The following is a 14238-nucleotide window of genomic DNA, read 5'->3' on the forward strand; positions in this document are numbered from 1 at the left end:
TTTTCAGAGAAGTTTCAAATTATTACTCAGCGTGAATTCTCAAATGTTTTTTAAAATTGCCCGATTCACTGAACTGCTTAAAACAAATCTCACACTTGTAAGGTTTTTCCCCAGTGTGCACTTTCAAATGTCTATTTAAAACACCTTTCTGAGAAAACTGCTTAAAACAAATTTCACACTTGTAAGGTTTTTCACCAGTGTGAATTCTCAGATGTTTTTTCAACGGACCCGATTCAGTGAAATGCTTAAGACAAATTTCACACTTGTAAGGTTTTTCCCCAGTGTGCACTTTCAAATGTCTTTTCAAATCACCTTTCTGAGAAAAGTGCTTAAAACAAATTTTACACTTGTAAGGTTTTTCACCAGTGTGAATTCTCAGGTGTTTTTTCAACGGACCCGATTCAGTGAAATGCTTAAGACAAATTTCACACCTGTAAGGTTTTTCCCCAGTGTGCACTCTCAAATGTTTTTTCAACTGACCTGATTCACTGAACTGCTTAAAACAAATTTCACACTTGTAAGATTTTTCTCCAGTGTGTATTTTCAAATGTGTTTTTAAATGACTTGATTGAATAAACTGCTTAAAACAAATTTCACACTTGTAAGGTTTTTCACCAGTGTGAATTCTCAGATGTTTTTTCAACGGACCCGATTCAGTGAAATGCTTAAGACAAATTTCACACTTGTAAGGTTTTTTCCCAGTGTGCACTCTCGAATGTGTTTTCAAATGACTTGATTGACTAAACTGCTTGAAACAAATTTCACACTTGTAAGGTTTTTCGCCTGTGTGAATGTTCAAATGTGTTTTCAAATGAGCTGAGTGAATGAACTGCTTAAAACAAATTTCACACTTGTAAGATTTTTCTCCAGTGTGTATTTTCAAATGTATTTTTAAACCATCCGATCTACCAAACTGCTTAAAACAAATTTCACACTTGTAAGGTTTTTCACCCGTGTGAATTCTCAAATGAGTTTTCAAATGACCTGATTCACTGAATTGCTTCAAACACGTTTCGCACTTGTAAGGTTTTTTTCCAGTGTGCACTCTCAAATGTGTTTTCAAACTACCTGCTTGAACAAACTGCTTAAAACAAATTTCACACATGTAATGTCTTTGCCTGGTCATAACTTTTATATTTTTATTTAATGTTTGTCCTTCAGTTTGTTGACTCATATAATTTGCTTCGTGAGATGAATGTTCAGTTATTGTCTCCATAATTTCAGTTTTATTTTCCTCTTGAAGATAACCTAAAATACAAACCATGTATAATATAAATAAACTGCTCGTCAAAAGTTAGGGATATAGAAAATTATGCTCATTTTCATACTTGATTTTTTCGTGAACGGATTCCGCTAAATTTTTTTTATTATTTTAGATTTTTCTTTAGTATATACACAGTTGTGCAAAGATTTACTCAAACTTCTTTTTTGTACTTATACCGGGTAGAAGAATAGTTTTTGTTATGTTAAGTTTGAGACACTCGGTAGGGAAGACGAGATACAAATGTTAGTATACATCAGAATCATATTGTAGCCTTGTTTTGTGAACATTTTTTTTGAGACACCTTGTAGAGAGGTAAACGCACAAAGGTGGGTATACATCAGTATTATATGTTATAGTCTTATATTTTGTTTTTTAAATTTTTCTGATATCTTTAATAACAAAGAAACTAGTCTAGGTTTTACATTTTGATATGTGTTTTAACTGACGACATGCGATACGTGAGAAGACCATGTCTTAGCATGCCAATAAGATGAAATTATTTCCTACATACAGTGGAACCTCGATTATCCGTCAGGGCACCGGACCAAGGGTATGACGGATAATCGAAAAGACGGTTAACAGAACATTAAAAAAAAATAAAAATTTATAGTACATATAGCTCTCATTTGATTTATGTTAGTACAGTCGAATCAGTTTGATTTAATATATTCCGAAACCTTTGTTTTATTGTTATGGTGTATTCCACGAATATACGACTGTTTTGGATTATCACGACAACGAATATTTTAGTGTGCAACATAAGAAGTACGAAAGTATTTTGCTCTAATAATTGCTCCAATAAACAACAATATAATTTGCAATTTACTTTCGTTCTTCATATTTTGCACAGCGGTTTTCGACAGAAACATTCATGTGAGTCAGCTTTACGATTGACTCTCTGTAAACTTAAAAACGATATTGATAAAAACCGATACGTAGTAGGTGTTTTTCTTGATTTTAAAAGAGCCTTTGAAACCATTGATCGCCAAATACTCCTAACAAAACTACAAAATTATGGGTTTGTAGGTAAAGTACACAAATGGATAAGTGATTATCTTAGTGATAGGAAGCAGATAGTACGTTTTGATGGGGCATTATCCTCTGAACATTATATCAATGTTGGGGTACCACAAGGCAGCGTATTGGGGCCTCTCTTATTTATATTGTATCTAAATGACATAGACCTATATGTAGAAAGTGAATTTATTAATCTTTTTGCGGATGATACTTTTGTAGCTTGTAGTGATACTAACCTTGAAGTAGCGATTCAAAAAATGAATAATACATTAGAAAAAATGGCTAAATACTTGGCATCAAATAAATTAAAATTAAATATTTCCAAAACTAAAGCAATGATCTTTACAACAAAACACAAATATAGCCAATTAAATACCGATAACATTCTGCTACAAGTAAAAAATGAAAAGATTGATATTGTAAGATGTGTTAAATATTTGGGGTTTCAAATTGATAGTTGTTTGAATTTTGATCATCATTTTGATTATATTGTCCGTAAAATAACGAAAAAACTATATTTTTTAGCCGAATATCACAAAATATATCGACTCAAGCTAAAATTACAGTTTTTAATTCAATTATTCAGCCACATTTTGAGTACTGCGCAACTATATTGTATATGTTTAATTTAAATAAACTCAATCAACTACAAAAACTACAAAATCGTGGCATGAGAATTATATTGAAAACAAATCGACTTACACCTGTATCATATATGCTACAGGTTTTAAGTTGGTTCACAATTGAAGAGAAACTGTATTATTATACAATGATTTTGGTTTATAAAATACTTAATAATGTAGCTCCAGATTACTTTAAGCAGTTTATAGTGTACAATAAAAATGTGCATGATTATTCTACAAGAAATATGAGGAATATTTACATAGCAAAATCAAATTATAGAATGACGATGAATTCATTAGTATTCAGGGGTTTTAATGAGTTTAACGCTCTACCAGGTGAATTAAAAAATACGATGTCACTAAAATCTTTTAAAGCCAAACTTAAGCTGTATATTAGAAACAAGTGATGTAATACTTTATTATGTTAATTTTATGGGTGGGTATTGTATGGTATTATATGATGTAAAATTTATTTAAAGTTTGTTTCAATTTCATTTGATGTTGCTTAACTATATTCGATTTTGTAAATGATTTGTAATATCTATTCTCTACATTGATTGTATATTAGGGTAACCTATTTAAATGAATAAATATCTATCTATCTATCTATAAAAAATCAATCATAAATATTTGAATATTTAGCCAGATGACTCGGAGTAATAGGATAATCATAACAATTATTATCCCCTATTACTGTTTTTGAGTGTAAAATTCCCCGTAGTGTACTTAAAGCTAATTTATTTCTTATTTTTGTCTTATTTAGATTAATTATTAAAAATAATCGCTCACAAGTTGCACTGCTGTGTGGCAGAGATAAGCAGACATCTACTAATTTTATGACTTCGTTGTATTTTACAGAACCACCAGGATTTGACACTGCTCTAATTTTATTCCAGAATGTCAGCATGTCATTTGTGTCAGTTTGTATTACACTTGTGTCATTCCTTAGTAGGCGCCATTGTCGGTCTATTTCAATAATGTCATGTCCCTCTAATACTGAAGTAAAATACTGGGCTAATGGAATGATAGAATTTGGTTTTCTTTCTTTTATGATTAAAGGATCTAACAACGACATTTCCTTTAAAATCCCTGCAGTATCTCCTCTAAAAGGAAAGCGTTGGTAAATCTGATTAGCAGCCTCAGTGTAAAATGCTAAACACCTTTGTTTAAATATGGTGATGTCATGTTGTGGAATGTCAGCTTGTAAAAGTGTACGAGTAACAGAAGGTCCTAAATAAATTTCATCCAAGGCAAGAAAATTGTGTGGATTTCGAAACTGAATATCTTCAACAGCTGTGTTATTAATGTACGCAGAATTTAAATAATTTTCTAAAAAAGTTATGTATGTTTGCTTTATTTTACTGTAAAGTGTTTATATTTTAGGACATTCTGATTGAAATTCTTTATTTAAGTCTGTGAAAAATGGCAAAGCATAATTTAAAAATTCTAAATATAATTTTGTCGTTTTGTTATTTAATTGATTGTATATAGATTCTACATCTTTATTTTTATTATTTAGATACTCATTCTTAAAATAAGCAAAAAGTGCATTATATTGTTCGTAAAATCTCTTTACCACTTGTACAAGCGACAACCACCTCGTTTGGGATGGATGTAGTATTTTATGAGGTTTTACCTCAACAAAAACCTGAAATTCTTTGTACTCACTTATTCTTTTGAAACTTTTAAAAAAATTATAAACCGATCGCAGTAGCTGTTCTATTTCATTCGGTATCTCTTGTGTTGCATATGATGCACATAAAGCAAATGAGTGGCAAACACACTTTAAAATAAATAAATGAGGTATATCATTTTTTAAAAGAGTACTGACTGAGTGATGTCTGCCCATCATTACATTTGCCCCATCAGCAGCAAAACCTACCATGTTTATTTTATAATTTATTTGATTTTCAACAAAAAATGCTACTATAGATCTATAGATATTTTCAGCGGAAGCATCAGCGACTTCCATAAGCTCTAAAAACACATCGGAGGCTATATGATTGTTAAAAAATCTTGCTATTAAAGCCAAATTTTTTGTAGTTCCTATGTCTGTAGATTCGTCAATAACGAGAGAGAATTTTGTTGTTTTTAAAATGTCTAAAATATTTTCTTTTCCATGTGAACCTACAACATTAGTCACTATTTTCGCCGCTTTCGTTCTTCCACAAGAAGTTTGGCTCAGAGAATCCTTGTCCAAATGTAAATGTTTGATCAGCTGCACTAAATGATCAGCTACATTAAATGCCACATTGTGTTCGACTAAAAAACTTGCTATCCGTATATCATTTTCTTTGCCTCGTTTTGCAGCTACTAATGGTGATGATGATACAGTCATCGATGTCAGGGTTTGTCTGCTTTTGTAGTCTCTTGCTTGCTTTTCATGTTTTTTGGTCTTCATATGCTTCAATATTTCAGCTTTACCGCAGACATAATCACATGAACAAAACTTGCAAAAAAAATGAGTATCTCCCTTGCTACTTGCTCGTATCCATAATTTAAAGCGATCATCACTCTCCCATGCAGATTGATATTTGTGAATAAATTTCCTTTTACCCATATTTAATTTCTTTCTTTGAGCTTCACTATGCTCTGATTTGCCGGAATCGTCAGACATCTTTTTTAAAAGTACTTGTAAGTAGATATTATCTAAAAATATCCAACAATATAATATATACAATAATACTTATTAAAATAATGTTACCTGTTTATTACAAAATTGAACGAAGTTAATAAATCTCTGTATCTCGTCAACAAATCACAATTATTTATATTATAATATAAATAATAATACAACACACAAATAGTAAAACACACAAATCGCATCACTTTTACAGTTTCTAAAGTAACGGTTTGTTTAATCTGAATTTCGGGCGGGAATTGAACATCTAAAATAAGCCGTTATGCTGTGGGAGTTATCTTCTTGAAATACATTTATTTCAAATTATTTTACGGTTTTCACTAATAGGTGGCATATCCCTATTAATAAAAATGCGGAATAGTTTCAATCATGTTTATTTCATATCAGTGTATAATTATCTATAGGTATATATTTCAGAATTTGTACTTTAGTTTATTTTTTGATAATTAAATTTAATTTTTTCACCACTTTCCGAACCTTTATAAGCGAAATTCACCACATCACCACATTTTCATCACCTCAGCTGCGATCTTTTCATTTTTCACCACATGTGCTGAAATTTCACCACTGATGGCAACCTTGCACTACACACCATGCAGTTTTTTTGCTTATACGAATTGTTGTATAATTTTATATACTGTACTGTGGCGTGGCCCGGAATCGGACAACATACAACCACAGAATAAATAACAACAATATTGTGGTAACTAATAAATAACGACAATGTGGTTATTTATTCTGTGATACAACCATAGAAAAAAGTGTTGTGTGATTTGGTAGAATGCGATCTTACCTTTCAAAAAATATGTCACGTATTTCAGCACCTGTTTCATTGGAAGGATACTACAATAAGTGGCCTCCACATAAGTGGTCTGTAGCTTCTACATGATAGGTGTGAAATTTTAAACATTCTTGCTGTTGATTGGATAGGAAGAGTGGCATAATCTAGCCTCCATGCTAGGTACATCATAGCCTCCATACGGTACTTATAATATTTAATATTTTATTTATTCAAGTGGACAATAAAGGTAAAACACAAACAACTTTTGTTTCTTACTTATTTATTTAAACAATAATGTGACATTTTACATAGAAATATGAGTAATTTGGATTAAATAAATGTTTACTTGTCGAATGTTTCCACCGTCTGCACACAACAGCTGAACGGAGCCATTAGACCTAACAACAAAACGTGAAATAAAATGTGTATTTTAAAACTGTTGGATAAACAGTACCTATAATCAGAAAAACTTACCTTTAAAAAGGTACTCGATTATGAAATAACAAAAATATCAAAAAACACGACTGAATATCAGCTTTTTATGGTGACACAAACACATCACATAACCGACCATGTAATATAAGTGAACGACAACGAACGAACGAACACGAACACAGATAGGGCAGGATTTGTCAAAAGTCATGTTCCACCAATCACAAGGCCGACATCAGCGCCTCTGACTAAATGGAAGGAAAATAAATACGATTACATGTTTTTTATTAGAGTGAGCGGGGCATGGATACAACATACAGTTTTTTTAGGGCAACCGACCATGCAATAGAGGTATATATTAACATAGAGGGAGCCTACCTTTCGCGCTTCCTGACGACAAGATCTCATGGACTGGTTTGCTGCATCTCTTTCTAAAGGCTGTATGACACTATGCATTTTCTTGTATTCTTTTTCTCATGATCATCTTTCAGTGCGTCACAGTTTTTCGATTTCTCTCTAACGCATTAAATTGTATGTGACAGAAAAAAAGGCACGTCTTTGAATACTTTTGTAATTATTCTAGTTCGGTGATTATTCTAGTTGTCGATAGATGGCGCCATAATCAAAAAAGAATTATTTATTAAATAAAATAATAATATTATCAATATAATCTGTACAATTTATAAGACTATACAAATGAAAGAAAATACCATTTTATAAATGCAATAGACACAATTGATTTGGTTTTATTCCAAATTGAAAATAAAATTTGACAACTGTCAGATTTAACAAAAATGTCACGTTAGAATAAATGTCATAAATGTGTATTATCACGGACTTACCTTTTTTTCTATAATTTGTGACGCACTGAAAAATGTTCATGAAAAGGAGAATATCATTTCTTGTATACGTTTTCTTGTATCGTTTCTTGTACGTACATTTGTGCCCTGTATGACACTATGCAAGTTCTTGTATCGAAAATTGTATGAAATTCGGCACGTTATTGGTCGAAATTTTGTTTGTCACCCTGTGTCACGTTACATTTGGTTACATTGGTTATGGTAGTACTGCGTCTACAGCTGATTTTAAGGATTTTATAAAATTTATAAACTTTTAAAAACAAATATTTTAATGTTAACTAGAATTTTTACGTTGACTGTTGATTATTTGTGTTTTTTATTTTGTTTTGATATTTGTGCTAAAATATTTGCATTAGAATTATCTTCAGTTTGATCCAAATTAGGAACTATTGTATTTTCCTCTATTAAAAAATTATGCAATATGAAACCCAAAGTTATACATAGTTTGGACTTTATTAGGAGCTAAATATATGGTTATAGTAGAACAGTAGTCCATACCAAACGGTATATAAAGTATCAATAAAAGATTTATAAATAATACCTACAAAAACACAAATAAATTCATCAATACATGATCCCATTTTCATTTCAGTCGCCATTATGAGTAAGTAAGTAATTATGACATTTTAGATGTTTTACCAGCAGGTTTTACGTTTTTGCTCTTTGCGCAGAAATTGGCGCAGTTCTTGTACAATAATCTGTGTCTGACTCAAATTCTCGTATCGTTTCTGATATCGTTTCTTGTATCTGTGTATGACACTATGCATTTTTTTGACATATCAGAAACGATACAAGAAAATGTATAGTGTCATACAGCCTTCAGGCACAGATTCTTGTACAATAACTGCGCCAATTTCTGCGCAAAGAGCAAAAACGTAAAACCTGCTGGTAAAACTTCTAAATGTCATAATGACGGCTGAAAATGAGATCATATGATTTATGTCTTGATGAATTTATTTGTGTTTTGTAGGTATTATTTATAAATATTTTATTGATACTTAATATACCGTTTGGTATGGACTACTGTTCTACTAATAACCATATATTTAGAATAACTTTGGGTTTCATATTGCATAATTTTTTAATAGAGGAAAATACAATAAGTTCCAATTTGGATCAAACTGAAGATAATTATAATGCAAATATTTTAGCACAAATATCAAAACAAAATAAAAAACACAAATAATCAACAGTCAACGTAAAAATTCTAGTTATTATAACATTAAAATATTTGTTTTTAAAAATTTATAAATTTTATAAAACCCTTAAAATCAGCTGTAGACGCAGTACTACCATACCAATGTAACGTGACAGGGTGACGAACAAAATTTCGACCAATCACGTGCCGAATTTCATACAGTTTTCAGTAGTAATAACCCAAGGACATTGATAATTGTTCGAAAAAATTTTATAACAGATTTCGAAAGCTTGTTGCTTGGAAACAGACCGACGCCGTAGGCGGAGGTCTGTTGCCTGTAAGCAACAAGCTTGAGAAAGTTGTTAAAAAATTTTTGAGCATTTATCAATGTTCGAGGGTTATTCGGATAGAAAATTTTTTGCTGGTTATGAAAAAAAATACAGAGCAGAAACAATTTATTTAAATGTGCAATTAACAATTCTTCCACCGTCCGATTTCCATCTAATTCATATTTTCTATCATTGCAAAAGTCCATAAACGCTTTCCATACAAATTTTTTACTGTAAACAGTATTCTTTGGTATATTTGATTCGATAATTTCATTAATATTCTCATCAGTATTACAACCAAATCGTGACATTTTGAAATATTGAATATTTGAAATGTCAAAATCGAAATGAAACGAAATGTAGGTATCCATAGCTACATGATTGAGTGAAAACAGCCCATGGGATCTGTTTTCAGTATAATGTTGGTTTTATTGGTTGTATTCAATCAGATAACCACAAATTAATTGATTTCATTGGATTTCTAATTGAGCAAAAAATTTTCGATACAAGAACTTGCATAGTGTCATACAGGGCACAAATGTACGTACAAGAAATCTTACAAGAAAATGTATACAAGAAACGATATCAGAAACGATATTAGAAATGATACAAGAAAATGCATAGTGTCTTTACATCTAAAATTCAAAATTGGATAAGAACACAATATATAATTTTAATTATAAAAACAAATATTTTAATGTTAACTAGAATTTTTACGTTGACTGTTGATTATTTGTGTTTTTATTTTGTTTTGATATTTGTGCTAAAATATTTGCATTAGAATTATCTTCAGTTTGATCCAAATTAGGAACTATTGTATTTTCCTCCATTAAAAAATTATGCAATATGAAACCCAAAGTTATACATAGTTTGGACTTTATTAGGAGCTAAATATATGGTTATTAGTAGAACAGTAGTCCATACCAAACGGTATATAAAGTATCAATAAAAGATTTATAAATAATACCTACAAAAACACAAATAAATTCATCAATACATGATCCCATTTTCATTTCAGTCGCCATTATGAGTAAGTAAGTAATTATGACATTTAGATGTTTTACCAGCAGGTTTTACGTTTTTGCTCTTTGCGCAGAAATTGGCGCAGTTCTTGTACAATAATCTGTGTCTGACTCAAATTCTTGTATCGTTTCTTGTATCTGTGTATGACACTATGCATTTTTTTGACATATCAGAAACGATATTAGAAATGATACAAGAAAATTTATAGTGTCATACAGCCTTATCACATTGTATCGAAAATCTATGATGACATTCAGTGTGAATATAGGCACAGAAGAGGAGGACAAGTGTAGCAGCGCTACTATGCGTAAGAGTGAAACAGCACTAATCCAAATAAAAAAGATGGTGTCGTCACTTCGCACTGAATGACACTCTCTCTATGCTAATATATAACTCTATGAATGCAACATGAATTTTGTGAACAGTGTTGCCATATCTGTTTATAATTTAGGCATGAATTTAGACCTTGTTTAAAATGTTTTCTTTTATAATTTAGATGTTGGTTAAAATATTATTATAAAGTTAGACTTTTACGCAAATATATTTTGAATATTTTTTGTTATGCATAAATTTTTGATATGCATTTTAGAACAATATTTAGTTTAGTTAAATTTAAGTTCAGTTTAATTTAACGTACTATCCGACAAGCCAGAGGTGGCGCGTGACCTTGAGCGAAAATACACGGCGACAAATACAGAATACGAGAAGGTCAGCCGCCAGTACTCGCTTGTCGCATTGTATTCTTAGTCTTATTTCATAGGTTAGTTTATTCATTTAATTTAGTTTCATTTTATTACTATTTAGTATTTTATTAGTTAAAGTTTAGAAATCTTTACATTTTTTAGTGTTTCTATTAACTATTGCCACTATTGATGTTTATATAATTTTAATGCTTTTAATATATTTTCTGATTTATATCTAACATTGGTTTTTGATTTTTAAATTATATATTGTGTTATCCAATTTTGAATTTTAGATGTTACAGTAAGAAATATTTTATAATATGGCAACATTGTCAATACTTTTAGATTACATCAAATGTCAACTACAAACAGAGTTGTTAATCCTACGGATTTTTCCGTAGATCTACGGATTTTCGAAATTATTTCGGATATCGACCACATTTCTACGGATTTTTCAGATCAGCGGAAGAAAAGTCATTAAAAGAATTTATATTAGTGTTTTTAGTAAATGTATTATTTATTATAATTTTTGGATTTGTCTTCCTCTGTAGTAAAATAATAAAATATTATGTAGGTACATATAATATTTTTATGTCTCCGTGTTGTGTAATTATATCCGAAACTTACTAGTCCTGTCGCCAGGGGGGTACAACGGCCTCCTTTATTCAGATGGACTTACTTAAGTTTTTTTTATGTATTTTGACCGGTAGAACACGAATTTTTTGGGTAACAGTTGATCCGGATGTCGATAAGTTTGATATAAACAAAGAACTTGAGGAATTACATAACAGCGATTTTTCGCAAAACAAAATATTTTTTTGTATTTTTTGGGTGATTCTCAGCAAAAAATGGTCTTACAAGTTTTTTCGTAGGATGCATAGTTTTAGAGATAAATGCGGTTGAACTTTCAAAAAATCGAAAAAGTGCAATTTTTGAACCCGAATAACTTTTGATTAAAAAATAAAATATCAATTCTGCTTACTGCATTTGAAAGATCAAGTCAAATTCTATCGGTGTTGATTATTTTCATTGACAAAAATTAAGTTTTTATTTGTTAAACAAAGCCATAAACACATAGTGTTTCCCGTGCCCAATGCATGCGTTTTAATGTACGTAATATAGTAGAAATTGTGTGTATGCGGGCCTACTCGTTCGATTTCAAATGGGAAATGCATTGAAAACATCATTCAATCACTGTGTGTTTATAGCTTTGTTAAACAATAAAAAAATTAATTTTTAGCAATGAAGGTAATCAAAACCGATAGAATTTGACTTGATCTTTCAAATTCGGTAAGCAGAATTGCTATTTTATTTTTCAATAAAAAGTTATTCGGGTTCAAAAATTGCAATTTTTCGATTTTTTGAAAGTTCAACCGCGTTTATGTCGAAAACTATGCATCCTACGAAGAAACTTGTAAAAACATTTTTTGTTTAGAATGACCCAAAAAATACAAAACAATGTTTTGTTTTGCGAAAAATCGCTGGTATGTGATTCCTCAAGTTCTTTGTTTATAACAATCTTATCGACATCCGGATCGACTGTTACCCAAAAAATTCGTGTTCTACTAGTCAAAATACATAAAAAAAACTTGGGTAAGTCCATCTGAATTAAGGAGGCCGTTGTACCCCCACTGGCGACAGGACTATACGTGCAGGGACGCGCCAAGTAACTTCAGCGCCGTCGTGCAAAATATTGATAAGCGCCTTTATCAAAATTACCAGGGTAAAAATATTATAATCAATCACTCCTTCACCTTCACATTCATTTCAACGTGGAAAACTATGAAATTTTTTCTACATCTACTTAGATTTTTTTAAGGAAACAATAAGTACACAGTACACTTATAAAAAAATAATATCTTCTTCTTCTTCCTTCTTGTATGTAGGCTTTAAAGCCTGTTTCTTCCTTCAATATTAGCCTCCTAAATTCTTTAGGTTATCGCACCATCTTTTTCTTGGTCTGCCAATACTTCTTCGTCCATTCGGTGACTTATCTCGTGCTATTCGTACTATCCTATCCTCTGCCATTCTACTAATGTGTTCGTTCCACTCCTGTTTCCGTTTTGTCACCCATCCATTTATATCTTCTACATTTTTTTCTTATGTTTTCGCTCCTCTCCCTATCCAACAGACTTTTCCCTGATATTCGTCGAAGTATTTTCATCTCTGTTGTTTCTAGTAGTCTAGTAGTTATTAAAAATAATATATCAAATAGTCCAGGAACCGAAGCTTTTCACCTCGCAATTTTTACAGAATGGATCGATTTGCTTTAAAATTTAAGTATAAGTAGTGGATAGTCCAAGGATCAAAATCTATATGATGCTGAAAGGCGCTTTTACCAAGGGGGTGGTTGCCACCCCATTTAGGGGGTGGAAATTTTTTATTATATTTTGACCGCAAAAGTTGGTAAAAACATTCATTCTAAGCAAAAAACGTTCTATACATTTTTTTGACAAAATTCATAGTTTTCGATTTATTCGCTATCGAAAGTGTTAGTTTTATATCGAAAAAAATCAATGTTTTTAATTATTTTTCTGCTAATAACTTCAAAAGTTTTCGTTTTATCAAAACAACTTTACTTAATAAAAATGTACCTTTTGAAAAAATAAACAAATCCGTTTTTCTTAATTTTCTTTAAGACCAATAGTAATCGAGCTATACTTTATTTTATGTTAGCTCTTCTTCGTCAAATGCTAAATATTGTAACTTCAAAGTCAAAAGACGGGAAAACTATACATTTTTCGAGGATAACTTGTTCAAACTAATTTAAAGTATTTAAAAATATCTATCTTTAGAAATAAATTAAAGGTCTCTAGCTCAAGAATTAAGTGACTTATAATGAGAAGAATGTCAGTCCCTATTTTTTTCAGTGAAAAAGTGATCGAAAGCAACCCCCTAATCACCACCTTAATTAAAATTCGTCATTGACCTTATTTGAACTTCTTTATTTATTTATTATTAATAGGCTATAGAAGTTTGACCGGCTTACAGTGATTAGTTTTTTAAAAACTAGAGTTAAAAGCGAATAATGATTTTTTGTAGTTTGGAAAAAATGGCCTTTTCTTCAGAATAGAACGATTAGAATCAGAGATACAAAAAAATGTTTAAATATTTAACTCCCAAGAACTTGATTTGCAAAATTTCTTTCTACGGCAAAAATTGAGTGAGCTATTGACAACTACCTAAATCTTGTAATAACATGCAAAAACCACCTTTACCAACCCTTTCAAAGTCACCTCTTTTTGCGACTGAGGATTCTAAATAGATTTAATATCAATAGTCTTAAAGATCTTGCAAAAGCCTACAAAATTCTTTTTTATCAAACTTTCTAAGATAAAAAATAAAAAAGTTACGGTAAAAATCAATATTTTTTTTGAAAAAAAAAAGGACAAATCCAATTGGAAGCATAATAATGTCAGTTAGCGGTGTTTTTTGTCATTGGTCTTG

General features: G+C 30.7%; 2 protein-coding genes across 9 annotated transcripts in view; both read right to left on the reverse strand.

Annotated features, from left to right (window-relative positions):
* The window catches only part of LOC126880582 (zinc finger protein 91-like), an 88526-nt gene that overhangs the window by 46779 nt on the left and 27509 nt on the right, over positions 1-14238 (reverse strand). For 2 of the 8 annotated variants that reach the window (XM_050644536.1, XM_050644532.1), the window contains one exon: positions 229-1248. The exons of 2 other annotated variants lie outside the window; for them this stretch is intronic. In XM_050644536.1, the coding sequence (XP_050500493.1) occupies positions 229-1248 (1020 nt within the window). The remainder of the gene's footprint in view (positions 1-228; positions 1249-14238) is intronic. 4 more of the 8 variants (XM_050644534.1, XM_050644531.1, XM_050644538.1 and 1 more) reach the window with 3 other exon arrangements.
* LOC126880585 (uncharacterized) lies at positions 4266-6384 on the reverse strand. The gene has a single exon (XM_050644543.1). The coding sequence runs from the start codon at positions 5519-5521 to the stop codon at positions 4277-4279; it is 1245 nt and encodes a 414-aa protein (XP_050500500.1). The 5' UTR covers positions 5522-6384; the 3' UTR covers positions 4266-4276.

Source organism: Diabrotica virgifera, chromosome 2 (genome assembly GCF_917563875.1).
Source record: "Diabrotica virgifera virgifera chromosome 2, PGI_DIABVI_V3a".
Lineage (NCBI taxonomy): Eukaryota > Metazoa > Arthropoda > Insecta > Coleoptera > Chrysomelidae > Diabrotica > Diabrotica virgifera.

Excerpts from the sequence above, each read along its gene's own strand:
- LOC126880585 (XM_050644543.1), bottom strand. The coding sequence starts at position 5,521 with ATGTCTGACGATTCCGGCAAATCAGAGCATAGTGAAGCTCAAAGAAAG.